Consider the following 24,866-nt stretch of genomic DNA (forward strand, 5'->3'; position numbering starts at 1 on the left):
AAATTTCGTGGAATTGCATCGATAACGCTAAATCCATTCTCAGTGTTAACGAGAAATAAAAATCCCAAGGGATTTAATTAAAATGTCATAAAATTTAGTTGAATGTTTATGACGTGATATTTCATCTCTCGATATTTTTGTCAGGTTTTATTACCCTTCATTTTCTTCATCCAGCGGAGTCCCCGAATACGGATTTGAATATTCATTCAGTGTAATTCAACAGTTACCACTGCTCCAAGAGGGTGAGAGAAGGAGAGAGAAAATAAATTGTGATATTCTCACTCACGATCTTCTCTTTGTCTCAGTAAAGACACATGGATCATTGGATAATGATAGGATGTTCCATTCGGCTCCATTCGGTTACAATTCCGGGGGCCTCGAGACGCCCGCACAAGCACGATCATCATACCCCGGGGAATGGATTACTTGCCGGTGGCAGTGGGTCGGGGGCTAGGGGACTTCCGCACGTTCTATCATTTGTCTTCAGTATCCCTGTCCTCGTCTCAGTTACAGTCTCCCGATAACTCAAACAAACGTAAATTTATTTAGATTCAACTGAGGGATACCCCCACTTTGTCAAAACAACGTACAATGAATAAATAAATTCTGGGGGAGCGGGTGAGACGTGGAATCGATTTCAATTACGAGAAAAATTGCTGTTCGGGGAGAGCCATGAAATTTGCATATTCTCATTAGATTGATTCAGCTCTAATTAATTTATCTGTGATTACGGGATTAACGACCACCAATTCCATATGATATTGAAGGTTCTATTAATTTCAATCGATTAGTTACAACCGCATGATTGCAATTTTATGAGAATTATTATTTTTCATTTTTTTTCTCTTCGGTCTTTAGCCATAAAATTTATATACCAATGAGTGATCAATCAATCAATCATAATTCGCGAATAATAAAAAGATAGGGATATTAGAGTTAATATTCATATAATTGTCAGTGAAATCTGATATTTTATGAGTTTTCCCAAATCGAATTCAATGTCTCTCTCCTGAGAATTAATTGAATATCTCTCGCACAGTGTAATTACCACAATCGAGGGCTTATTTGCAACGCCCAATGTGCACACGATCTGATTGAATACATCTCCAATAATTTAAAAAATAATTACAGAATAAATCGCGGCCAATCGCAACTGAAGGGAGGACTCCTGTCACGTGTATTAGCAGCGTGTTCCTCGCTCGTACGTCATTTTTAGTAGGCCCCAGCTACAAGACAACCCGTAGCAGGTAGTCGAGGTATTAAATTATATTTCATCCGCATGATTAACGATCTTCCTGCACCGATGTATTATTAAACCGTACAGGCCAACACTGGGCAAGAATTCACTTGCTGGACATGACGTACTCCACCGGTGCATTATACAGACTACTGAGTCCCTCAATACAACCTTTTGGGTCTCATGCAAAATCCAACTTACCCAGCTGCCAACTCGATAGAGCCCAAATCTCTCCACCCGTTCTCCTCTCACTCCCTGGGCCAACATGAATGCGAAAACCATCTTCTGACGCCCCTATTAGTTCTGCATATTCTCTCGGTTTGAATTTTCGTGGATATCGATTATACGGGTAAATAGAGATGAGAAGAATTCAGGTCATTTGCAAAATCCAATTTGTCTAATCCACTTACTAATGGAAGGATTTGAAATAGAATTCCGAGACCCAAAATATTTCTGAAACTGAAGAAGAAATTCACGGGAAATTGTCATGTGCGGGGACTGAATTTTTTGGTGTCAAATATTCTATCCTCATCGTTCTATTAAATTGTGTCATGAATCATCAATTCTTCATCCCCTATTAATATTTTTTGTTTAATTAATGAAGAACTTCCCTCAATATTCACTCGCCTCTTGAATATATTTGTCTCCCTGTCATTAAGCTACAAATATATTTTTTTAATTACGTTGCCCGGAAAAAATCTGAACAGCTCACGGCCAACAGAATGTATTTATCAACCGTAACTCGACTAGGGACTAATTAATTAATCCCAAATAATCAACGGCAAAATTTTATTTCATTCCAACTCCAATAATTGAAACAGTAATCATCGAGGAACAGCGTTACCATCACGAAATAAAAAATGAAAAAAAATTTGTGCTAGTTATGCGAGTCCATCCGCAGGATTGAGGTCCTTGAATTTTTAACATGCAAAAAAAACGAAAAAAAAAAAAAAGAACATGGGAGAAAAACGAAAAATACGAGCTCGATGTCGCTCACTGGCATCAGTGACACCTGTTACCGAGGGGGAAGGGGGTATGTCCCGATAACAACTATTCGAAATTTTCAGCATACGCGAAAGAGAGGATGGGTGTTATGTTCCCCTCAGTTCCATCCTCCCCCTCATACCCCTCACACCCCCCTATTTCCTCTCCTCGTACCCGGTGTATGCCGCAGCATGAGCCCTCTAATGCTGGGCATCTGCAGTTGACAAGTTATTTAAAATTCCCGAGAATTTATATTCACCGGGTGTGTAATAGATATGTATAGAATATGTGTAGAATACGAGAAAGGCAGCACCAGAGGGTCGCCAACGGGGCTGACAATTGAACGCGTGTATACACGCGTGACGTGCAAGTAGCGATGGGAACAACAAAAAAAGTGAATAATTTACGGATAAATTGGAAAAAGGCAAAAGACTCTATTACATGCAAAATATATAAACAAAGTCTACGGTTTCCACGGGTTGTTGGAAGAGATTTGTGAGTAAAAATTTGTGACGCTGCGGAATGAGGCGCAATTCCATCAAATTTCAATCCCAAAATTAATCGACGCACGTCCCTAATTGATGAAGGAACATGAGAATCTGTATCCTGATATTTGCAATGAGAATAATGGGATATGGAATTTCTCACTGTGCTGACGTATCTCCATCGTCTATGGTATTTCCACCCAACCCCCGTCCACCTGCTCATCGGTTCGCTGTACGACTAATACCGCTGCATCGTAGAACTCGAGGTCAGAATGTTGTCTATCTCATATCTGCAGGGGAATGCATTCTCGGTACTGTTATAACGAGATATGTTCCAACGCGTATTGTTCCCTGGGGAATTGATGTAATTGCAGAGACGCTGTTCATACTAATGGCGAATCAGTATCATTTGTAATTTAATACGCTCACTAATTCGAGTGGATCAATTTTTTTTTGACTCCCAATAACAAGGGCCAATCAAACACAAGTTGTTCTCCATCTAACGAACAATAAAACTCCGGAAAAAAAAAATAAAATCGTGAAAAAGGTTTCCAGTGTAAAGCGGTGACAAGTTTCCCCGCAGAGGGTTCTCCCGCGGCACCGCAAAACAGAATTGCGCGACAAGAAGGGGAGGAATCTCCAAAAGGCTGTGAGTACCAAACACAAAGTGAACAGAAGGTCTGAAAACAAAAAAAAAACGCAAAACACCAAACAAAGGGTAGGGGAATTGATTAATGGCCGGTGCGCCAATGCGGTTTAGTGAATGCGAAAGAAAAAAGCAGAAAGGCCACTCGACAGTTCGTAACAAGAGATCATCAGTGAGTACAGTCCCATTTGCATTGAGGGCGAAAATCAATAGCCATTGAGACTGATCAAATTCGATAGAGGGAAAAAACGAGAAAGGGATTTAAAAAAAAGCATTTTTATTTAGAGTATCCAAACAAACACATTCCCGGTTTTCGAAATTCAGATCATATTTACGTGAAATGCCCTGACTGCAGTGAATTTTAATGGAATAACTTGATGAAAATTAGTACTTTTTTTCGTTAAATTGGGAATTATTGATAACGTTTATTTTGTTGATTATATTTACTGTTTATAAAATATCAATATCACTCAAAACACCAATTCAAAATAAACGAAGCTAAAGAGCTACTCGATAGTTCACTGAAACGTGAAATAATCAACGAGTGCTTTCTCAATTGTATTATGGCACGAAAATCAATAGCTATTGAGACCGATCGAATTCGATAAAGGGAGAAAAGCGGAAAGGGAAAGCAAAAAAAATCCCATCCTCGTTTGGAACAGCAACAAGATTCACATTGACCCACCCGCTTTGAGCACTGAGGGCCCAGTAAAAAAGACGTTATATTGCGTTACTGCTCTTATAGAGGTTCCATCGTAAAAACCTTGAAGTAATATATCCAGTAGTTTGCACTCGTGAGCCTATCAAAATCCCCTGGAATTACCTTTTACTCGGTGGCCAACCTCCCCTGCTCCCTCCCCTCTTCCCCTGTTCCCACCCAACCACTCCCAGGGATGTTTCCACCGTCGGGTCTTTATTACCACACGTACCCCATGACCTATCTTCTCAGGAATATGATTTTTCACTTTATGAGCGATAACGATAAATTGTCTGATGCTCGGTTTTTTTCCGCGCAATTTTATTTTACTTCTTACCTTGACGTTAGGTGTGTAAAGTTGGACGACAGAGTTTTGTAATGACTCATTACTGTCGATGGGCTTCTTTCTGTTATTTTTTATTGATCCTTGGAATGACGGGGGGAGGTGGATGGGGCACATTCATGAGGGGAGTGTTTTCGATGGGCGTGCCAATGGGAGCTATCAAGAAAATCAGAAAATTATTGTTTTCCCGTGCGGAGAGATATCCTGACCAATAAACAAAAAATTCAAGAGCAAAGTGGTAAAACGAAATCAGTTGACTGACATCTGAGTCGAGTTTTAGGGGAATATCTCCGAATCTAAGGGGGATGCAATTTTTTTTGTAGTTACATTTATTACAGTACTCAACTCGCTCCACAAAAAAGGTCATAATAAAAATTCAGCTATCTATCCTCGATCCCGAGATATTCGTTAGAATCGGGTTGACAGTCAGAAGTGGTTTATCTCATTTTACCACTTCGCTACCGAATTGTATCTATAGAAAATAATTAGTTAAGGGTACAACAAATATTTTTCTCGACGTATTTAAGTCTTTCCCGCCACGGGCTCGCCGCGACGCCTGTGGCCGCAGCGTAAACTAAAATACATAACATTCTTGAAGGAGTTTAAATGTTTTTCGACCCGGCAAGACTCCGGAATTCAGCAAATCATCGTCATTTGTGAGTGCAGTGAAATGTGATCAAAATAGTTCATGGGATCCGGACAATGAATAAACTTTACTCGGAGTTATTGCTATTTTTCACACAACAACAGTGACACGTGCAGTCTAACCTATCAAAGTCACGCTGTAAACATGTTGACGGATTATTTTTTAAAGTACCACGCTGATGATTTGATGACGATACTTGAGGCACCGGACAATTCGATGCATTATCCAATCTACGTTAAGTGAGTTAATAATATTATTATTGAAGCTGGAAGGGATTTCATGAGGCTATTGACCTTCTATCCTAATGCAGTCTCAGCATTTGTTGCATGTCATTTAATCCTGAGATGAACGTTTTGCAGATGATAATCGTGTTATCATTGACATTGACCCTCTGGAATTTTATGTTCCCAAATCAAACTTCAAGTCATCAACTGGACTTGTTTGATTAATGTCATGTTAAAGACTTATAAATTATAAAAATAAATACACTGAATGCAGTTCGAATCGATCGCTTCCTCTCGTGGGTCAGCAAGTTAAATATAAATGTTAAAGCGAAAAAAAAAACAACAAAAGGTGTACTACCTTCAAAGGTGAAGTGGAGATGGAAAGAAAACACAGCAAATCCGGTGGAATGCGTTCCGAAGAGAAAATCAGACATTCCTACCAATATTTCTCTTTTGAATTCCACAGTTCAGTTGTCGGTTTCAAAAAAGGGACTTTGACGTGAATTTCGAGGGAAGAAAATCGCGAAATTTCAAGTACTCGTGAAAAAATGTACTCTACAAATATTTCCGTAATCTTTTTTATATTTTTTAACCCCATTTGATATTAAAAATCGGCTACACCCAATGGTTTCTCGTAGTTTCGTCACATTATTTGGGGCTGAACCGGAAGCAGCCAACAACATCCTTCGGAAGCCAAGGCTGCACTTGCCCCTCTGCGACGCATCAGCCATAAAATCGCAAAAAATACTAGCTCAATCCCATCACAAGATAAAGCAAAGAATTCACACGAGAATCACATCAATTCCCCATCGAGCAAATCACGAGAATATCGGTGAATTAGTAACCACCACTGGCATTGCAGTCAGAATATCCCAACCCAGTGTTTTAAAACTGGTAAAGCGATGGTACTGCAAAAAGTGCGAGCACATCACAGCTGTCAATGTGAGTACAAAAATAAACTGGACATTGGGGAATTCGAAACATCTTCGGAATGAGAGAGAACAATTCTTTTCTTTCTGATTCTTTCAGTTGTCTTGGGAATTGCAAACATTAAAAGAGCCCAAACAATGCGAACAATGTTTCGCAAAGAGCCTCAGAGTTGAGAATAATGTTGATGCGGATGATTGCGTCGATTACCAAGAGGTGAAAATTCAGGAGAAGGTGCAGACCGACAGCAGTAGCACATACAATGAGGGAATGCAGGTGATCCTGATGAGTGATTTGGTGGATCAATGCGCCCCAGGGAATGATGTAGAAATAAGGTAAATTCATTGGGTCTGGTCTGGTCAATCATTGAATAAATTATAGGGTAGAGATGCGCTACAACGGAACAGTAGGAAAAAAATTAATTGAAACCACCTGCGATTCAATTATTCAATAATTATTGGCCTCTCACCGATGAATAATCATCATAACATTGACTCTTTCGTATTTGCTTTAAGTGGAGTCGTTATTGAACGTTGGACGCAAATAGCTGAGGGCAAAAGACCCGAGGCAACTACGGTAATGCTTGCCAACAGTTTATCAATATTACGAAAAGTTTTGGATTCAAATTATTCCGAGATTGAAATAACGGAAATATTCAGAAATTACTGGGCAGGATATGGGGATAATCCACTGGAAGGGAGGAATAATATTCTAGCCTCTATTTGTCCCCAGGTAAAAATTCGTTTCGAGTTATTTCACTTTATGTTATTACAACACCATGGAGATATGATTGATCAATTTGGTAATTAATTTATTATTAGCTCTTCGGTATGTACTTCGTAAAACTAGCGCTTGCTGTGGTTCTTGCGGGTGGAGTTTCCAAGCTCAATCAAACTGGTGAGTTTCCAACTTTGAGAATTTCGCTGCTTCATTCTAGTTCATGACAGGTCAATAGTAGGGAATAAAAAATGAAGAATCGTTTAAAAATAACTATTGTTATTTGAAAGTTATCTAGAAAATTTTCAAAGGATATCCGCAGGTATTTTCACTCCGAAATTCGGTGCTTCGAAACAACATTCTGCCATAGAATATACCGGCAACATACTTTCTGAAATTCGATAACTACCACAGGCTATTTATCGGTTGTAAAGAATTTTTAAAGTATAATTTTTTTATAGAGTTCCTGTCGATATTAACATGACATAATTCAGAAGAATGAGATTCTTCCAGGCGTTAGAGTTCGAGGAGAGCCACATTTATTGATGATAGGTGACCCTGGAACTGGTAAATCTCAGATTCTTAGAACTGCTGCTAGATTAGCTGTGCGATCAGTGCTCACTACCGGTGTGGGAACTACTGCTGCAGGATTGACAGCAGCTGCAGTCAAGGTGTCTTTTCACTTACATTAATCGAATAACGGGAGGAGACAGCGACGAAAAAAATAATCTCTAATTTTCTTGGGCTAGAGTATTTTACAATTCATTGATTAAATTTTTCATCCCCAATCTAAGGACACAGATGGCTGGCATCTGGAAGGTGGTGCCCTAGTCCTGGCTGATGGGGGAGTTTGCTGTGTCGACGAATTCACAACAATGAATTCTAACGACCGTGCATCCCTCCACGAAGCTATGGAACAACAGACGATATCAATAGCCAAAGCTGGTCTAGTGAGTACTCTGAATTCACGATGTTCAGTCATAGCTGCCATAAATCCAGTTGGTGGTAAATTCGTGGAGGGAGCTGAGATGAAGACAAAGCTTGGTAATCCACTTCTATCAAGATTCGATTTGATTCTGCAACTCAAGGACAATAAAAACCTTGATTGGGACCGTATGACTGCTGAGCATTTACTGAGAGCTGCTTGCGACGATCCTTGCGATCAGGATACAAGGTAATGAATGCTGAAGTTTTTTTTATATTAAATTTATCTCGAAATTTCCTAGAACTGTAAAGAAGCCCATGGAACTTCTGAAATCGGAGAATCTGTGGGACGAAGAGAGTCTCCGCGAGTACTTCGCCCACATTCACACCCTGGAGCCTACACTAACCGAAGAAGCCGACATAATCCTGCGAGCAACTTTCCTCCACCATCGAAAGAATCCAAACCGGAGGGAGGAGAGAACGACAGTGCGTCTCCTGGAGAGTCTCATCAGGTGTGAAAACAAACAATTCTCCTGGTTAATCGTACAACTTTATTATATTGATCAATTAATAAGACTCCATTTCGATATTTAAGATTGGCGGAGGGCCATGCAAGATTAATGTACAAGAAGGAAGTCGATATTATGGACGCAATAGTTGCAGCTCAACTTGTTGGTACAATAGCCACGTACAATGACGCTGGCTGTCCATTCCCCAAGGATCCAATGGCGGTATTTAATCAAGAAAGTTAGAACTTTTATATTTTTTTCACTGATCAACTCACATGCTCGGTCAATTTATTTCTTTACTCTCTTTTTTTGTCCAGCAACGGAACTACTCGAATTACTCGGCTTAGAGCACCTGCTGGACTCCTCATCGGACAATCAATAGTAATTAATATTCACTCGCATAAAGAATACATCTCAATATCAACAACAGGCCCTCCATTATCATTCCATTCACCCCTTGACACGAATTTTCAATTTTTTTAAACCCTCAAATATCCTCTCTTCCATTAAAATATTAATTAAAATGATTTATTCATCTAATGTAACGAAAAGTCCCATAGGCCTAACGAACTAAACATAAATTCTCACAGTTTTAATAACGACATCCTTGTAAAAATTAACCTGTTTATTGTTGGTGTACTATAATCAAACATTTTATGAGTACGAATTCATGTGGGACTCCCTGACTCCGTATCCTCTCACATTTCCCTAGAGACTATATAAAAATAACGATACATACTCGTGTCCAAATAACCGGTCTATCATCATCTGGTCCTTCTAATAATTTTCATTTTTTTTGATATACTGTCAAACAATTTATTTTTCCAATGACGAAGACAGTAGAAAGTAAAACAAACGCAGTCGTTTATTCCTCGAATAACTTTAAATCGTGAGACTAGTTTTAACCCAAAAGAATAAATTTTAATTAATTAAATACTCAATGCTACTAATTCAACAGAGCTCGTTAACAAAGAAAAAAGTCGCCAGAATGGCTGTGCATATAATGCAATAGTGTACGTATAATTACATTCAATGTGGTCATTATCACCAGAAATAACTTTGAAAAGTCTCCTCACATTAAATTCTCAGTTCACCAATGATATATCGATTAATACTCACAAGTTTCGTGGAAACAATAACGATAAACCTCGAAAGAGTCAATAAAGCAATAAACGCGACACATATTCAATACTAATGTTATCAATGTTCACGTGCATTTCTCCCCCCCCCCTCTCTCTCTCTCTCTCTGCATCAAATTGATTGTTTCTGTTCATTCTTTTATGATTAACAAGAAAGCCAAGAGCCCTCTGATAAATGTCAGCCACTCTGGGTAGACAAAGAGATGCAAATTGCATTCGGATGCTAGTATGCATACATCAGAGCTTCAGAGGAGAGCAATTCTACTCGTCGAGCTGAACTATGGTGGGTGAGACGCAATATCTACATCGAATTTTTTTTCCTTATTTTAGTTATTGATTTTTCTTTCTTCAATGGACTCACAAAATGTTCATGTTCAGTAGCGCGGCTGAGTGGCGTTCGCCATTTGGGCCCGAACAGCACTTGCAGCTACATCACCAGCTGCATTTTGAACATGCTCATTTCTTAGGAAAGTCGTGGTGAACTCTTGCTGGGCTTTCGACATACTTGCTGGCGAGGAACGATACATTCGGTGAATCTGAAAGTAAAAAATACAATGGCATATGTATGAATTTTTATTGACAGGCAAGGAAAAACTTGAAATATTCTTCAGCCTAGTATCTATCTTCAATCGGTTATTAATTAATTATACAGGACTCACTGAAATCATTTGAAAAATTTACCTTGGAAAGAAGTAGAAGGTCACCGGCGACAGCTACACAGTAACAAATAGCGATCAATAATAAGAGAATGCCAATGAAAGTATCCTTTGCACTGCTACCGAAAGAGTTTATCGCCTTGATGAGACCACTGTATAAAAAAACGCAAATCGATAATGAAGAAATTCCTTTAATGGTGTCAAATTGTAACTATCACTGATTATAATCACCATGTGCCAATGCCAGGTATTCCAATAGCTTGAATACTCGTGACAACGAGCTGGAAGAAAAATATGAAGAAAAACACCATGAAGTTGATGGAGCTGTCGCTCTTGAATGCTTTGTACGCCGGCCGGAACCAGCAGATGAATGAGAATGGTGTGAAAAGGATGAAGTAGAGAATACCGAGACCGAATGTTCCGAACTCCCCTTTTGCCAGCAATAGGGCCAATCCCCCCACTACATTCAGTAGTAATACTAAACCATGAACTGAAATAAATTGATAAAATATTGTTATCAAATTGAATCGTCCAAATTTGGCTGTGAATGGATATTACTTTCAACTTTTTATACTCACACATCCAGAGGTAGTACAGGTGCCTAACGATTCTTTGAAAATCTGGCTGAATTTCGAAGTCAATGTCTTGGTAAAAGCACGGCTGGAAGCAGCACTTGTCGGGTAATGGTGGCCAATTATTTCCGTTAGCTGGAAAAATTATGTCACATTATCGGCAATTGTTTCCTAGGTCAAAAAGTTTTTTGGGACACCATCGTTGCAATCGTTATCACTTAAACATTGTCTGATTAAAAATTACTCACGAGGATATGCCGGTCGTCTCGTCTCCTCCTCAGTTCTGGCTTTCCACTCCTGCTCAGCTCTCTGTTGCTGGATAACATTAAACATTCCAATAAGAGAAACTAATAATGGCCTAACGAAGTGAGAACAATAGACCTTTTCATCTTCAAAGTCAATAGATTCTCTGTCACGAGGTGACGTAACTTTTTGTTCTCCTTGATTATCCTCAAAAAGCCCAGCATTTATCGACTAATTACCTCAGCACTAGGTGACAACGTTGGAGGAACAGTCTGCTGTGGTGATCGTGCATATGCCGGAGGTGGTGGATCTTGATTTGTGGCCGGTAATGTGGCTGGAATGAGTGTTGCTCCGTAACCGCCATAAAGGGGTGGATTTGACGCACCACGAACTTGCTGGGCATTTGCTTGTGATCCAGGCTCAGCAAATGGATTGTAATCCTCAATTCCTCGAGGTGCAGGATTCGTGCCAACTGCACGCTGCACCGAGGGATCCTGGTAGCATAAATTGTCTAGTTATCATCACGAAAAAAAGCGAGGAAACATATTATCTCAGGGAGAAACGAATCCTCCATGCACAAGAATTTTCAAATAATTGTTCTATTATTTCTTCCGACTCGTACCAGCTGAATTAATAATTGGAAATTTACATGTCGACATGTTTAAAGATTTGGGAATTAATGTACATGTCAAGAAATAAATCAATGAAACGTGGCCGATCACAATCTCCGTTGTGCCCTCCGGTGAAAAAAAAATCTGTCAACACGTAGTATCATACGGAAACCTGACCACTTTTAGATACGCAGTGATGACTCACAAACCGCGATATTCACTCGGACATTTTTGACACAACGGCCACGATTGGAGTCTGTAATCCATTCCAATGATCTCCTATCACTGGTTATTGGTTATAAACGTCAAAGGATTATTGAATAAACTCACCGAGAATGGATCGTTGACAGTTGGCTCGCCAAAGGGATTTTCCTCGAAGCCAGACATATTTTTACACAATTAGTGGACTAACCTCTTGCACTTCTGGGCTCTCGTTTTATCGAACTCTTTGATAGATGGACAATCTAAACAGCACAGTGATGAGACATATCTACAGTCGAGTATTCATTATTGTCTCGGGTTATTTCTTATATGGGAAAATCCACTGATAGTCTTTTCGATGTCAGAGAGGACGTGGCCCCAGACGAAAACTGACTAGAGGATTTGTTCGAAGCCGAAGTCAATTGAGGGTGCCATGTCATTGGTGGTTGCCACAGGATTTTACGTGTCATTGGTTCATCGATGTAGACAGACAAGATTGTGGAAATTAATCTTTTTTACCCAGGAAGGAGAAGTGAAGTGAAACGACCGCTGATAAAACAGATGCAGGTGCTAAATTTTAACCTCAAAATGACAGTGCTGTGTTTATATATGTTCTGTGCGATTTTCTAATTGATGAATTCATGATACTATTCAATGTCTGGGTCGATTAGACAATTGGAAGAGCGTCAGTTGCCAGCGGAGGTGACATTGATGCGATGGTCGCCGAAAATGGACCTCCTGGCGGTTGCCAACAAGAAAGGTAAGTGGACAAAATATTTACGCTCAGCTTATATCGTCTATTATCGATCCCAATAAAGAAAAAACTGATCCAGCCCAATAAATAAATACCTCCAGGGGAAGTAGCGCTCCACCGCCTCACATGGCAGCGTGTGTGGTTGCTAAACCCCCCCGAGGAATTAGAAACGGTCTCCAACCTCTGCTGGAGACCCGATGGGAAACTCCTAGCCGTGACCTACCAGAATTCTCGAGCTCTCCACCTCGTGGACATCGAGAACAAGAACCTCCTTCACAAGAAGGACCATGAGTCCAAGGGGAAGGTGACCTGCATCTCCTGGTTACCCATGGACAATCGAACGCCTTCCGATTCTGATAATTCCTCACAAATCTCGAAAACCATAGCCTCACCAACTGGAAAATATCTACCAACTCTTCCAAATCTCAATAGAGGCTTCAGTCAGGAGCCAGAAAGGAAGGACTTCTTGTATCAGACTCTGGACATGCTCTTTGTGAGTCCCTATACCGAAATCCCTGATTTAATGTACGTTTAGTAACTAAAAAAAAATCTTTTGGCAGCTGGGACACGATGGAGGTGAAGTAACGATGTACGTTTTCGGAATGTTCTACTGTGGGACCATAAAAGTAGGGCAGGATTCAATCTCGGAGATAACTGGTGGCTCGGGCAAGCCCATCTACGTCTCCTCCAAAAGCCCCCAAGGAATTAAAGTGAATTGTCTTTCCTGCGTGCTCCTGGAGAAGTCCGCAGCCTTCCTGAAAGTAGCTCAAGTCCAGGCGAACGTGGAGTGTCTCATGGATTACCTGTCGCACACGTTGATGGCGATATCCGAAGCATGGGAGACGATTCTCCTGGAGATGGATGAGAAACTGGCGAGGTACGAGGAGTGTGATGTACCAGGAGCTCTCGCTGCTGACTTCCTAGAGCTGCTCATGATAGGAATCCCAACACCCAAGCTCAAGAACTTTCTTCTTCGAGATTTAACCGAGAAGGGATTGAAAAAACTTGGGCACAGCATCGAGATCTGTTACAGCAATATTCAGAAACTTGTGCTGAAGCATTTAAACAGTGTGGGAATGGCCCTGGTGTATCAGTTGGCGGAGATGAGGGGAATGGCAAGACTCGGTGGTCCCTATGAAGCTCTAGGTCTCAAAAACGAGGAATCGATAACCACTGCTCTTCATGCGTCCGAAGCATTTCTTGCTAAATCATCTGAGATACAGCAGGTCATCGATCACAGCATGAGAGACTACAAAGCATTCTTCAGGTAATTTTATGTTCCCTTAAATTCGCGAGCACCTGTGCGTTTCTAAAAACTCCCGTAAAACCTCTTCCAGATGGCTGTACGTCGTAATCGCAAAATTAACTGACGAGAGGGTTCCCTCAGAGGCCAGTAGAGTGAGTCAGCAAGAGCTGACATTCATCGCTGAGTTCCTCCGTGGTTTCGACAAGACCGACACTGGTAGCCGAAGGAAAGGGGTGAACCTAGAAAAGCTGGGGCAGTATCTTCGTCGAGAAAGCCTTCAGATACCCTTGACCCCGGAGGGTAGTGAGTGGGCGAGCCTCTTAAGTGAAAATAAGTGTCTGAATGATCATCCTCTCATAGTGAAGCAGGATCTCAACTGTTCATTGCTGCAATCCCATGTGAAGCTCGTGGAGGCAGTCACGGGGGTCTTCTCCGAGGCTTACAAAGATCTGACGTCCCATTTCGTAGTCAGTTCGACGATTCTGCCGACTTTCGAAGTCTCCACGTGCAGTCAGGTGATGAATCTCGATGGGGATCTCGTAATCGCAGCCTCTGATGGCGATCACAGGTCCCTCAAGATTTTCAAAATCACATCTGGAGCTGTTGAGGGGAAACTAAGGTTTAAAGCTTCAGTGATATCTGTTGATAACAAGCACACGTCCTTCTCCAGGACTTTGACTGACTTTACCATCAGTGATCTGCAGTTTTACTCCCCTCAAATCCTCAGTCTTCTGTTATTAGACCAGAATAATCTTGGTTCGACTCTGGTGCAGCTGAACATCAGTGAGAAACAGATATTCAATGACCAGGAAGAGGAGCCTGTGTTCCTGAGTGAATTGGTGGGGGGCAACTGGCCCAGGAGCTTCCAGGGCATATCCGCGAGGAGACTGGCGGTCTCAGGGCCCAGAAAAGTCACGGCTGTGCTCAGTGAAAACAACAAGATGATCAGACTTCTCGAAACTGAGGTGGAGCCTGAGGATGAGGAAGACGATGAGGAGGATGAGACTGGGGACGACAGTTGGGAGACTTCTGGTCATCTGATGGAAACTTCCGGGAAAAACGTGTCTGGAGTCAGTACGTGAGGGACAGGAGAATATATGTAAATATGATTGAAGGATTTTTTTATTCATTAAGTATTTGATTATTAAAATTAAAAAAACGATGAATACGAGTAATTTTTAAAAGTTATATTTACAAGTTCCTTAGACAGTAATTCTAAGATATAAATTGATTCAAGTAATTTACAAATTTGTCAATGAACATTGAGTCGCTGTTGTTGTTGGTTTTTTCGTTTTGAAAATCTTCGATTTAGAGTATAAATTTACAGCCTTCATGCTTGAAGGGGGAATTATTTTTTCGAATTGGAGTTTAAATTATTTTTTTACTGGCAACTTCAGAACAATGAGAGATTTTTGAAGGCCCTCAATCAGGGCAATGTGTCTTCTTTCTGCAACTGTTTAAAAACCTTTGGGAAGTCTACGTCCAATCCTGCGTTGTCGATTCCCCCCGATTCTATTCGCGAGGGACCTGCCGTAGCCTGCGGCTGGTTCTCCTTGTATCTAGCGGGCGACCCCTCCCTCGACTCTTCCAAGTCTGAAATACAAAGGAGAAATCATCGAACAATTGATTGAAAAAAAAACCACCAGCGTCAATTATTCTTTATCAACTGTGATGAACATTGACACTTGTTTTGTAGAAAGAATAGTCAGCTGTAAAATTCTATCAAGTCTTCCTCTCAGCAGCGGAACCGAGTAATCGAAAAAAATTGCCACGTTTTATGGTAAGATCTAAAGCTATGATAAGTTGGTCTTATCATTAACGACCTCTCATAGGATCATAGATCTCTTTGATAGTTCCATTCAAAGATAAAAAAATCGTTGATCCATTTTCTATAAATTATCACAGTATCTATTAGATTTCATCAGATTTTTCATGAAAGAACTCAACCTTTCGTGGTCTCTTGATAGTAATGATCAATAGTAGTTTTATCAGGAGTCACCCATAGTTACCTTCCAAGATAAAAATTCATGACCGACATAAAAAATTCCATTGATTCCTTTTCTATAAATCATTACAAAAATTTCATCATGTTGTGAACGAATTATTTCTTACCAAAAAACCTGGCACTACGTTTCCTCTTCATAGTGATGATCAATAGCACCACCGCAATTCCCACGACAATCACCATAACCGCAGCCATTCCACGAAGTAAATTAGTCTGTCAGCGAAAAATTCTCATTATCGTCAGTCTATTGAAATAATGCCGAAAAATAATTACCTCGTAGTCATTCTCCCAAACATCCTCCCAGTCTCTCGTTACTACGAGCTCCACAGTATGAATATTGATCGAAGCATGATCGTTAATTCCTTTTGAGACACATTTGTAGTAACCGGCCTGTTTGCTGGAGACCCCCTGACAAAAATTGAACAATAAGATTTTTTCATTTTCTTTCAAATTTCATTTTTTTAAATCACTGAAATGCATGCCTGTTGCCCAACAAAGATGCTCCAAAGTCCTTGGAGTTGATGAATTACTTACATGTACATAAAATGAATCTTTACGAGAAGATGAAATGGCTTATAATTAACTAATGAAGATGTTAGAATTTGTCGGGTAATAAATCCTCAGTTACATAAATGATTAAACCAATTTACTTCTTTCTCAGTGGTCTAGTGATACTTCAATCGTTTATAACGGGACCGATGATTGAAACAATAAGGAAATAGATATTCTTATGATAACTGCAGCCCGAGCTGCTCGGCCATTTCGTTCCTGAAAAATTTTTTTTTCTGATATTTGCCATTTTCTAAAAAATATAGCTGCGGGATTTTCTGTAATGCGTTCCCTTGCATGCAGACATCGAAATCATCACATGCACGAGGCGAATAATTTCTCTCATCGCTTTTCCATTTATCACACAAATATTTGCACCTTATCGTAATCGCGACATTGTTTATTCATTCTCATGGTAAGCCGAGTGACTAAGTGTCGGATTAATTGGAGGAATAATTATTACCCTGATAAGAAGTTTTCCCGTAAGAACTTCATAATTATATTTCTCCGTATCCAGTGGATTTCCAGGTCCAATGATTTTGCTGTCATCGGTGAGCTGCCAGAACATGAAGCGATGATAATCATCGTTACTCAGACAAGGTAATTCAGCCAAATGCCCGGCCTGTACCTCCTTGACGATAACATTACCCTCGGCCATGTAATTCCCCCCGACAAACAGTAATACAAACATTGGTATCGCCATTAGCCTCATCATCTTCTGTAAATACAACGAGAAATCATGAAAATTAACGGTTCCGCGACGAAGACCGGTATTAAATCTGCATTGAGATAATTTTAAAACCTTGAAAGACAATTTCCTCTTTGATCATTACACGATAGTCAGCCTTTAATACGGTGATTCAATCGTTAAAGCATTTTTCACACATCTATCAGGCAATTGCTGAGTAATTATAGTACTCCTAAGTCAATAGTATACAATCAACAAGTTGAACTTGTTTCACTCGAGGTTTTATGGAATTGTCAAGTGGAAAAAATTTACCCTGATTTCCTTGCGAACCGAAGAGATCGATTGCAAAAGTGACTGCTGAGTCCTTTGAATTTTATTTGCATACGTGCGACAGGGACGACAAGGATCGTATTCTCTTTATGAACTTACGAGAGTAAAGTTTAGCATAGTAAATAAATTATAAATCATTTTATTAATAACAGACCTTGAATGATCGAAGTGAGAGAGAAAAAAGAGAAGTGCAATTTGATCCAGTCGATCAACAGAATTGAAATTTAAGCTCAATTTTTAAAAATCAATTAGAAAAGGAATAGATATAGATTCTCTCGCCGTTATGGAACCGATTGAGCTGAAGGACTCATCATAATTAATTTCTTGATTACCTTCCAGATCTATTCTGATCACAACAAAAAAAATTTACCCTCTTCAATCAATTACACGTCAATTGAAAAAAAATGTCTCGTGATTTTGCAGATGATACAGAATTTCGAGTGAGATTTTTTCCAACAAACTTACAGCTTTCTTCTGAAGTAACACCTTTCGGCAAAAAATCAACCAAGTGAAACAGAGACAATCCTGCTTCCACGCTCGGCTGCACAACAACTTCCACACTGATCTTCAAGTTTGATAAAGGCTTGTATCAATTCTTCCAGTTAAACTCTAAACACCTATCATAAACTCGACTCTTTGTAGCACGTTTTGCTCATCAGGGAATCGTTGCATCATGAAAAACAACTCATTTGTAACGTTCAATGATTCCTTCAAGTTCCACTTTCCCTCAGAATTAGCACCAGTCAAAATATCGCCAAACTATTCTCCACGTTGTGTCTATAACGTTCAGCCCGTCGAAGCTAATTAATCACCTCGAGGTATTCAAAATTCAAACACGTTCTGTTCTTTATTCACAGTCTATTTATAATAGCAAACATTTTCCGTTCAATTCACCCTTGGACTTAAATTATAAATAGACTCCCAAATGCCGTGCAGTACCTCACGTTAGACGAACTGTCTTGTGATTGAAGCGAGTCACAGAGGCAGACTGACTCCTCTGACACTCCGTTACTCTTCCCCAAAGACAGGCATTCTATTGCGTAAGGGGTATGTCGCACTATATTCTTTCTTCATCTGTGACTTACATCTTTTTTCGTTGTCATTGTCTTTTCCTATCCTCCAGTTGGTATTCCATTTGATGGATTATTGGGATCAACAGCTGCACATTGACGAGGACATGTGTTCAACTGCAATGCAATGTTTATGAATGCATTACGTAAAAAATTGCCGATGTAGCGAGGATCGTGGTATTTTTCATCTTTTTTTCTTCTATCTCGTTGGGGTAGTGCCAAGGTTTCTTCTTCAGATGTAATACATATCGACGGTGACTACCACCTCAAACATTTCGAACTCAACATTTTTCTTTTCAAATCATCATTTCCTCAAATATTCCTTCGCTAAACAGGAAAAATATGTTTATCAGGGCTATGAAATATCACAGAACTGGTTTTGGAAAGGTTTTGATGATTTATTTTCTTAATTATTTGGGCGCGGATCCAAGGGTTGGTCTCGTGAAACACGTAAAATTAGATGTTTCCACGTGAATCAAAGCTCGAATGACGTATTCAATATTTGTTTACCATCTGATTTACGTCAAAACGTGGCTTCGATTAGCCTGTTCCCGGTGTGCATTTACGAGTGCACTAAAAAGTTATCCACGAGGCAGCTTATAATAGTCATTTTTTAATTCTATAAATTATCACAATCACAATTTTTTTTCACTAAGGATAAACTGGATAGCGTCGTCCGAACGCCTGACTAGTAAATTCCTAATTATTTTCGTTTGAAGGTGAATATAAGGTTCAAGCAAGTTTACTTTTAATTGTCTGTCAATGACGACTGTGACGCAGGACGTATATGTCTCTGAGAATTGGTCAGTATCTTGACTGTTGAATTAAATGAATAAAAACGTCAACAGCGAGGGCTGGGAGAAGTACCCAGACAGGAGCCAGGACTGCTTTAGCTGGTAAACTCCATTGGGGTGTTTCTAGTTTTAGGCAGATTAAAATTTGAGCACTGAATTTTAGAAGAACTGCCAGGACGTACCATCCCTGCAATGATAAAACCACAAGTATTCAGTGGAAAATATTTTTCTATTTAAGGGAGTGAAAAGGAGCAATGAAAATGAAATATTTCATTACGTCAGACGTATCGTATAAATGAAGGTATCACAAATGAAGATATGGTCAAGAATCAGGGAATAACAATTGCCTTTCTCTCATTTAACAAAAGAGGAATTTACTAAAGCATTCAATTCTATGGCAATAGTCATTGTAAGATAATAATAATTATTGTCAGTGCGAGGTAGTCTCTTACTGTCAGTTTTAACGCAACATTATTTTGCGAAGCGTGAGTTAAATAGATAAAAGTTAATGAGCTGATAAGACTAATCAAGTCTTAATACCTTTCGACGTAGGGTGTTAATCCTGTCGTGCCCATTCTTACAGTGAGATATCATATTGAACACAACATAAGTCAGTAAAATGTTATCGTAGAGCCACATTGGAATGAAGACAATAAACCAATTCCACTGGATCCTCTGGTCCAACCTCAGCACCAGGAGGATTAGGAAGATTAGGAGATTGAACCAGGTGAAGAGGGCCCTGTGCAGCACAGCCATCGTGCAACTTTTTAAATCTTGAAATTTTAATGATCAACTGCATGCAAAGTTCACTTATTGCAGGTGTTTTATAACTGTACTTCAATGTGTGGATTAATTGATACGTTTTGAAGCACAACATATGCACATAACCTGTTCAACAGTCTGGCCTAGACGTCAGCACTAAGCAGAGGTGGGTGATCAGAGATTATAGGGGAGATTGGTGACGCTTCTGGAGTGGCTTCGACTGTAAAATTTCGTAGCGGTGGCGCATGAAATACGATGGTGAAGGTGCCTGTTGGTAAGGCATTTGGGGCAGCCCATTTGCGATTCAGGTAAGACTCCAGGAATTTTATAAAATCGGTTTTTTCGTTTTTCGCGTTTTTCTCGGCTCCTGGGCCTCCTAGAGCAAAAAGCCTCCCATCACAGCCAGCCACGTTCTGCACGGTAGTGCCTTACCGACCGGAGGAGCCGCCAGCGCCCGAAGTAGTGATGTATTTCAATAATTAATTTATAAGAAATTTATTCTGTGCATTTACAGTAATTTTATTCTAAGATAAATCAGTAAACATAAACTACAATAAATCATTTATTCGGATTCATCAATAAATCCATCCGATTTCCGGATATCCTTTGACCGGGCCCACCTTCTTCATCTGAAAGTAAATTCCCGGGAATTAACAAAATTACCGCACTGAGAGCAAGGCCCGGGACGCCTTCTAATTAATAATTTTTTCATTAAAAGAATAATCCAATAACAATTTGAAAACCCACACAAAGCAGACTGAACAGGAAGAATGCAGTGGAGTACAGCAAGGTTTTAGTGTCTTTTTTGTTCTCCTCATCGTACGCTTCCTGCCACGGTCCACAAGGAACGGGCAAAAGGTCCATCATGCATCTCTCTCTAGGCATCTCGCAAATGGGAATAGTCACTGGGTCACAACAGTCTACGGTACTCCGATCTCTGATGGCCTTCAATTTCCTGGCCCAATTTATACAAATTCCTGGAACAAAAAAGATTCTCCAGAAAGAATAATTCTGGGAAAAAATATAGAAAACATAATCTCAAAATACCAGGAAATCCTTCTCCAGTCTTTAAGACTCCAGTCTTCCCCAAGAATGTACCAGTCCTCAGCATATTTATTGACACACCCCACCGCAAGATCATTAAAGTTCAACTCAATCTTCCGCCACGTTGAAAATCATTATAAAAAATGAGAGATTTTTTTGTTTCCTCCGAAAACAATAGTTGCTAACTTCAGAATCTTTGGTTTAAGGTAGTGCTGTCTTCACAAAAGCTTGACAAAGTCAATTTTAAAGCTCAGGTGGAGAATTAAAACCCCAAAAATATCAAAATATAGTTTCAAATCTCGCGCCTACTTTCTAACGCGCACGCAATGGAGTACGTAACCTACTCCAGCGATTGTAAACAACATCATCTGCTCCAAACACGCAGTTTACGTGACTTTCATTTCATTCATGATGAAATTTCGTAGATAGAGTGACAAGTCCGAGGGTTTAACAGTTATTTTGTGGTGAATCAACAAAACAGGTAGGTAAATTTTGCTCACATCCCTGCATTCCAGTCGCAAGTCTAGAAGCAATTTAGGGTTCTTTAAAAATCACCTGATGTTTACAAACAAATCAACAAGTTCTCAAAAATACACGAACGAACCTGCAGGGGAAATTCACGATTTAAGGTGTGATTGTCCGAGGTTTCTGATGTAGTTTAAGGATCTGGCAGTTCGTAATTATGGTGTTGAGTTCTTGGAGTGTCTTGTGCACTGTTCGTGGGAACAAAGGAAGTCCTGAATGCATTTATGGACGTCCAAGGACGACCTCGGGGTCAAGTAATCAGGAAGCAAGTGGGCAAGGCCAAGGATGATGAATCGAGTGCAATGTCTGGTGAATTTCCACTTGTGATTCCCTTTTTTGAGAGACCAGTGGACACTGCAGCGGTTGCAGGAGCCGTGGGTGTTCTTTTTATAGACAAACATCGACCTCTTTTCCGTGTACGTGGCGGAGGGCCGATCAGTTCAGCTCTGGACGTTCTCATCGCTGTTTCTTTGTGTTTTTCTTTAATTCCCGTGTTTTTGCATTTACAAGATTTTTTAGATCGCCCGGGGGTTTAGAATTCGTAGTGAGACAATGCCAACGAGGTGAGAAATTTTGTACAGTAATTACTTTCTTTTACCACGTAACGGTTCAGCTGATTTTACAAAGTCTGAGGAAACAAACGATTGTTCAACGATTAGGGAGAAAGTATTGGTCGGTGCTGGAGTGGTTTGGGGGATCACACTCTGCTGTCTGTTGTTGAGGAGGAAGATTTTTCCTGGAAATATTCTAGGTCTCATTCCCGTCATTCTTCATCGGTCAGTTTATCCCCCTTTAAAAATTCTGTGTTGGGTCTGGATTTATGTCCCTGAAAAATGACACTCTCTTATGTCCACTAACAAAAGAGATTGTGCCAGACGAGTCAAGCGAATCTATACAGTTTTTATATATTTTTTTTGTCAAGTGGGATTGATCTCTAGCACAATTATTCGTGTGCTATCCCTGAACTGAAAATTTCGGATTTTGTTCAATTTACGTTTAGCCGATTGTAAAAGAGTTATTTGTCACAGTAATCACAGAATGGACAGTGAGAAAGACCAGAAGAACAGTATTGAGGACGCGAGCCCTTCCCTGAACCATCAGCCACCCTCTCCGAGTAGTCCTGGTGCCTCCAGCAACTCAGGAAAGTACGTAAACTCCTCATCAATAATTTTAAAGATGGCCAAATATTTTTCAAATATTTTTGAACAATTCGAAAGGCCCATGAATATTCAGCCTTTTTTTTTATGAAGAAATACCTTACGATTTCAATCAACTAATTTCAATGGTGCACAACTGATAAAAATCAATGTTATTGCTGTTGGCATATGTCTAGACAATGGGTGTCGAATTTCATGGCTGGGGCTTCTCCCCCGAAGTTCGTGTCTTTAGAGGAGATTGTCCAAGCTGCTAATGGGATGAAGAACATGGCATTGGCCCATGAGATTGCTGTTGACAAGAACTTTCAACTCCAGAAGCTAGAGCCGGAGGAGAATAGCATTCAGAAACAGGTGAAGGAGGTCATGCACAAGGCCTTTTGGAATATTCTGGCTGGACAATTGAGTGAGGACCCACCACAGTATACTCAGGCACTCGTACTACTCAAAGAAATCCGTGAATCTTTAGAAGAACTAGTACTCCCTCACCACACGAAAATTCGCGAAAATCTCCGAGAAGTCCTCGATATTGATCTCATAAAGCAGCAAGCAGAGAAAGGAGTCCTAGACTTTCGCAACTACTCCCAGTACGTACTCTCTATAATGAGTAAAGTGTGTGCACCAGTGCGAGACGAGAAAATCCATGAGCTGGGTGAATGCACTGACGTTGTGGAGACATTCAAGGGCATCATGGAGACGATCCAATTGATGAGGCTTGACCTCGCCAATTTCACAATCTCAATGATGAGACCAAACATTGTTGCCTCGAGTATCGAGTATGAAAAAACCAAATTCGCGGAATTTCTCAAGGTGACGACTGATGGCCTCCAATTCACCAGACTGTGGCTGCTAAAGCATCTTGACGAGACTAAAGTCAACGCTGCTGGGGCTGATCCTAATGGAGTTAAACACGTCACTCATTATCTTCTTGCTGAGGCTTATCTGGATTTGCTTAACTGGGATTCTAGTCCTGAGGCTGAGGTAGATGAGCCTTGAACATTTTGCAGAACAGAATTGTATTTTATTTTTGTTTCAGACACTCATGCTCGATCAAGGGAGACTCTTAGAGCTCAGAGATAAGATAAATCACCTGTCAATCATCGGTTCTATTCTCCTCGTCTGCGGTAACACCGTCGGCGCACCTGTTCAAGGAGTTGCAGCCTTCAAGAAAGATATTAAAGAGCACCTGAAAGTTCTTCTGGACTCTGTTCACTCCAACAAGTAATGAAAATTTAATTTTAGTCTGCCCGGAATATTGAATATTTTGATATTGACTTTTTCCTGTCCAGGGCTTTGGAAGAAGTGATGCCAAATATTGTACTTCAAGTCAAAGAAGATGTGAAAGCTACTTTAGGTCAAGTTGGTGCTTCAGAACTCACTCCAGAAGTTGAAGCCATTCTTCAGGGACAAATTTTGGATCTCGTCAATGAAGATCATAAAATTCGGCAGCTTCTCAGTAAGTAAATCCAAGAAAAATTAAAAAACTAATGAATATCTAGCCGAAAATGATACTCTGCACCTGCTTTTTAATCTACCAGACTTGAGGATACGACAATTCCTCCAGAAAATAATTCTGAGTCAGACAGCAGTGCCCACTCCAGTACCTCCAGGATTGTCGTCTCTCCAGGAAGAACTAGCGGCAGTGGCTGCAAGATTTTTCATCATAGTTGCCCACAATCGCAGCGTCTTCGGAGATTATTACCAAGAAATTGTGGAAACTGAAATAGCGCGATTAAATTCCACTCTGGGATCATCAGACAACATGACTGATGGCATGGATGCTTAGCTCCTATCAATAAAGGTCTTCAAATAGTGCTGACGATAAAGAAACCAATCTGGATATTCACCAGTTGCATACGCAATTAAATGGCTGCCAGTAGGATTTAACTGTTCAACTGTGCCCGGCTTTCCTCTGTTTAAATTACAAATACATCTTTTGTATCACATTTTAATGAGATAATCACGTAGACGTGAATGGATTAATTTCGACGAATTAATAATTTCCTATTAATATTGGAAAGAGAATCGAATTGTGATAGATCATGTAATTTTTATGTAATAGCGTAATTAATTAATGAGTTCATAACAACTCGAGAAAAAATTATGAAAGATTTGTTCTTTATTCCAACTTGTGGTTTAGGTTTTTAGTTAATAAATAATTTAAGGCACTTTTAGGTACAGAGG

General features: G+C 40.0%; 8 protein-coding genes across 14 annotated transcripts in view; 3 read left to right on the top strand and 5 right to left on the bottom strand.

The window, feature by feature from the left end:
* LOC135163225 (zwei Ig domain protein zig-8-like) overlaps window positions 1–1,458 on the bottom strand; it is a 51,823-nt gene extending 50,365 nt beyond the window's left edge. The window contains exon 1 of the mRNA XM_064122472.1: window positions 1,439–1,458. The gene's annotated coding sequence lies outside the window, so the exon portion shown is untranslated. The remainder of the gene's footprint in view (window positions 1–1,438) is intronic.
* A 3,443-nt stretch (window positions 1,459–4,901) lies between these two features.
* On the top strand, window positions 4,902–9,219 carry LOC135163311 (DNA helicase MCM9-like). The gene is made up of 9 exons (XM_064122652.1): window positions 4,902–5,277; window positions 5,901–6,204; window positions 6,292–6,524; window positions 6,705–6,921; window positions 7,011–7,086; window positions 7,420–7,577; window positions 7,701–8,080; window positions 8,133–8,342; window positions 8,426–9,219. The coding sequence occupies exons 1-9, from the start codon at window positions 5,183–5,185 to the stop codon at window positions 8,580–8,582; spliced, it is 1,830 nt and encodes a 609-aa protein (XP_063978722.1). The 5' UTR covers window positions 4,902–5,182; the 3' UTR covers window positions 8,583–9,219.
* On the bottom strand, window positions 8,359–12,133 carry LOC135163318 (secretory carrier-associated membrane protein 5). Its single transcript, XM_064122662.1, has 7 exons — window positions 11,891–12,133; window positions 11,189–11,443; window positions 10,955–11,021; window positions 10,713–10,841; window positions 10,366–10,624; window positions 10,160–10,286; window positions 8,359–10,014 (listed from the first exon to the last, which is right to left on the bottom strand). The coding sequence occupies exons 1-7, from the start codon at window positions 11,945–11,947 to the stop codon at window positions 9,853–9,855; spliced, it is 1,056 nt and encodes a 351-aa protein (XP_063978732.1). The 5' UTR covers window positions 11,948–12,133; the 3' UTR covers window positions 8,359–9,852.
* A 147-nt stretch (window positions 12,134–12,280) lies between these two features.
* LOC135163305 (anaphase-promoting complex subunit 4) lies at window positions 12,281–15,122 on the top strand. 2 transcript variants are annotated; one of them, XM_064122634.1, is made up of 4 exons: window positions 12,281–12,521; window positions 12,617–13,008; window positions 13,076–13,782; window positions 13,853–15,122. In XM_064122634.1, exons 1-4 carry the CDS (start codon window positions 12,416–12,418, stop codon window positions 14,841–14,843), a joined length of 2,196 nt encoding a protein of 731 aa, XP_063978704.1. In that variant the 5' UTR covers window positions 12,281–12,415; the 3' UTR covers window positions 14,844–15,122. The 2 variants fall into 2 exon arrangements, with proteins under 2 accessions (XP_063978704.1, XP_063978705.1); XM_064122635.1 differs by having other exon boundaries at window positions 12,309–12,521; window positions 12,595–13,008.
* Window positions 14,934–18,560, bottom strand: LOC135163323 (uncharacterized). 2 transcript variants are annotated; one of them, XM_064122676.1, is made up of 5 exons: window positions 18,419–18,560; window positions 16,779–17,033; window positions 16,040–16,174; window positions 15,874–15,979; window positions 14,934–15,354 (listed from the first exon to the last, which is right to left on the bottom strand). In XM_064122676.1, the coding sequence occupies exons 1-5, from the start codon at window positions 18,434–18,436 to the stop codon at window positions 15,188–15,190; spliced, it is 681 nt and encodes a 226-aa protein (XP_063978746.1). In that variant the 5' UTR covers window positions 18,437–18,560; the 3' UTR covers window positions 14,934–15,187. The 2 variants fall into 2 exon arrangements, with proteins under 2 accessions (XP_063978746.1, XP_063978747.1); XM_064122677.1 differs by lacking the exon at window positions 18,419–18,560 and adding an exon at window positions 17,799–18,412.
* Window positions 18,561–18,591: 31 nt separating this feature from the next.
* LOC135163328 (transmembrane protein 60) lies at window positions 18,592–19,953 on the bottom strand. Of its 2 annotated transcripts, XR_010299104.1 has the most exons (3): window positions 19,738–19,953; window positions 19,150–19,384; window positions 18,592–18,730 (listed from the first exon to the last, which is right to left on the bottom strand). XR_010299104.1 is itself a non-coding variant. In XM_064122685.1 (2 exons), the coding sequence occupies exons 1-2, from the start codon at window positions 19,951–19,953 to the stop codon at window positions 19,208–19,210; spliced, it is 393 nt and encodes a 130-aa protein (XP_063978755.1). In that variant the 3' UTR covers window positions 18,781–19,207. The 2 variants fall into 2 exon arrangements, 1 of the variants encoding a protein (XP_063978755.1); XM_064122685.1 differs by lacking the exon at window positions 18,592–18,730 and having other exon boundaries at window positions 18,781–19,384.
* Window positions 19,954–20,125: 172 nt separating this feature from the next.
* Window positions 20,126–24,856, top strand: LOC135163312 (T-complex protein 11-like protein 1). 4 transcript variants are annotated; one of them, XM_064122653.1, is made up of 7 exons: window positions 21,955–22,091; window positions 22,188–22,304; window positions 22,557–22,673; window positions 22,862–23,663; window positions 23,719–23,903; window positions 23,972–24,138; window positions 24,221–24,856. In XM_064122653.1, exons 1-7 carry the CDS (start codon window positions 22,081–22,083, stop codon window positions 24,466–24,468), a joined length of 1,647 nt encoding a protein of 548 aa, XP_063978723.1. In that variant the 5' UTR covers window positions 21,955–22,080; the 3' UTR covers window positions 24,469–24,856. The 4 variants fall into 4 exon arrangements, with proteins under 4 accessions (XP_063978724.1, XP_063978726.1, XP_063978725.1 ...); XM_064122654.1 differs by lacking the exons at window positions 21,955–22,091; window positions 22,188–22,304 and adding an exon at window positions 20,126–20,267; XM_064122656.1 differs by lacking the exons at window positions 21,955–22,091; window positions 22,188–22,304 and adding an exon at window positions 21,343–21,484.
* On the bottom strand, window positions 20,443–21,183 carry LOC135163330 (uncharacterized). Its single transcript, XM_064122686.1, has 3 exons — window positions 21,007–21,183; window positions 20,707–20,936; window positions 20,443–20,588 (listed from the first exon to the last, which is right to left on the bottom strand). Exons 1-3 carry the CDS (start codon window positions 21,098–21,100, stop codon window positions 20,535–20,537), a joined length of 378 nt encoding a protein of 125 aa, XP_063978756.1. The 5' UTR covers window positions 21,101–21,183; the 3' UTR covers window positions 20,443–20,534.
* Window positions 24,857–24,866: the final 10 nt, after the last annotated feature.

This window comes from Diachasmimorpha longicaudata, chromosome 6, assembly GCF_034640455.1.
Source record: "Diachasmimorpha longicaudata isolate KC_UGA_2023 chromosome 6, iyDiaLong2, whole genome shotgun sequence".
Taxonomy (NCBI): Eukaryota; Metazoa; Arthropoda; class Insecta; order Hymenoptera; family Braconidae; genus Diachasmimorpha; species Diachasmimorpha longicaudata.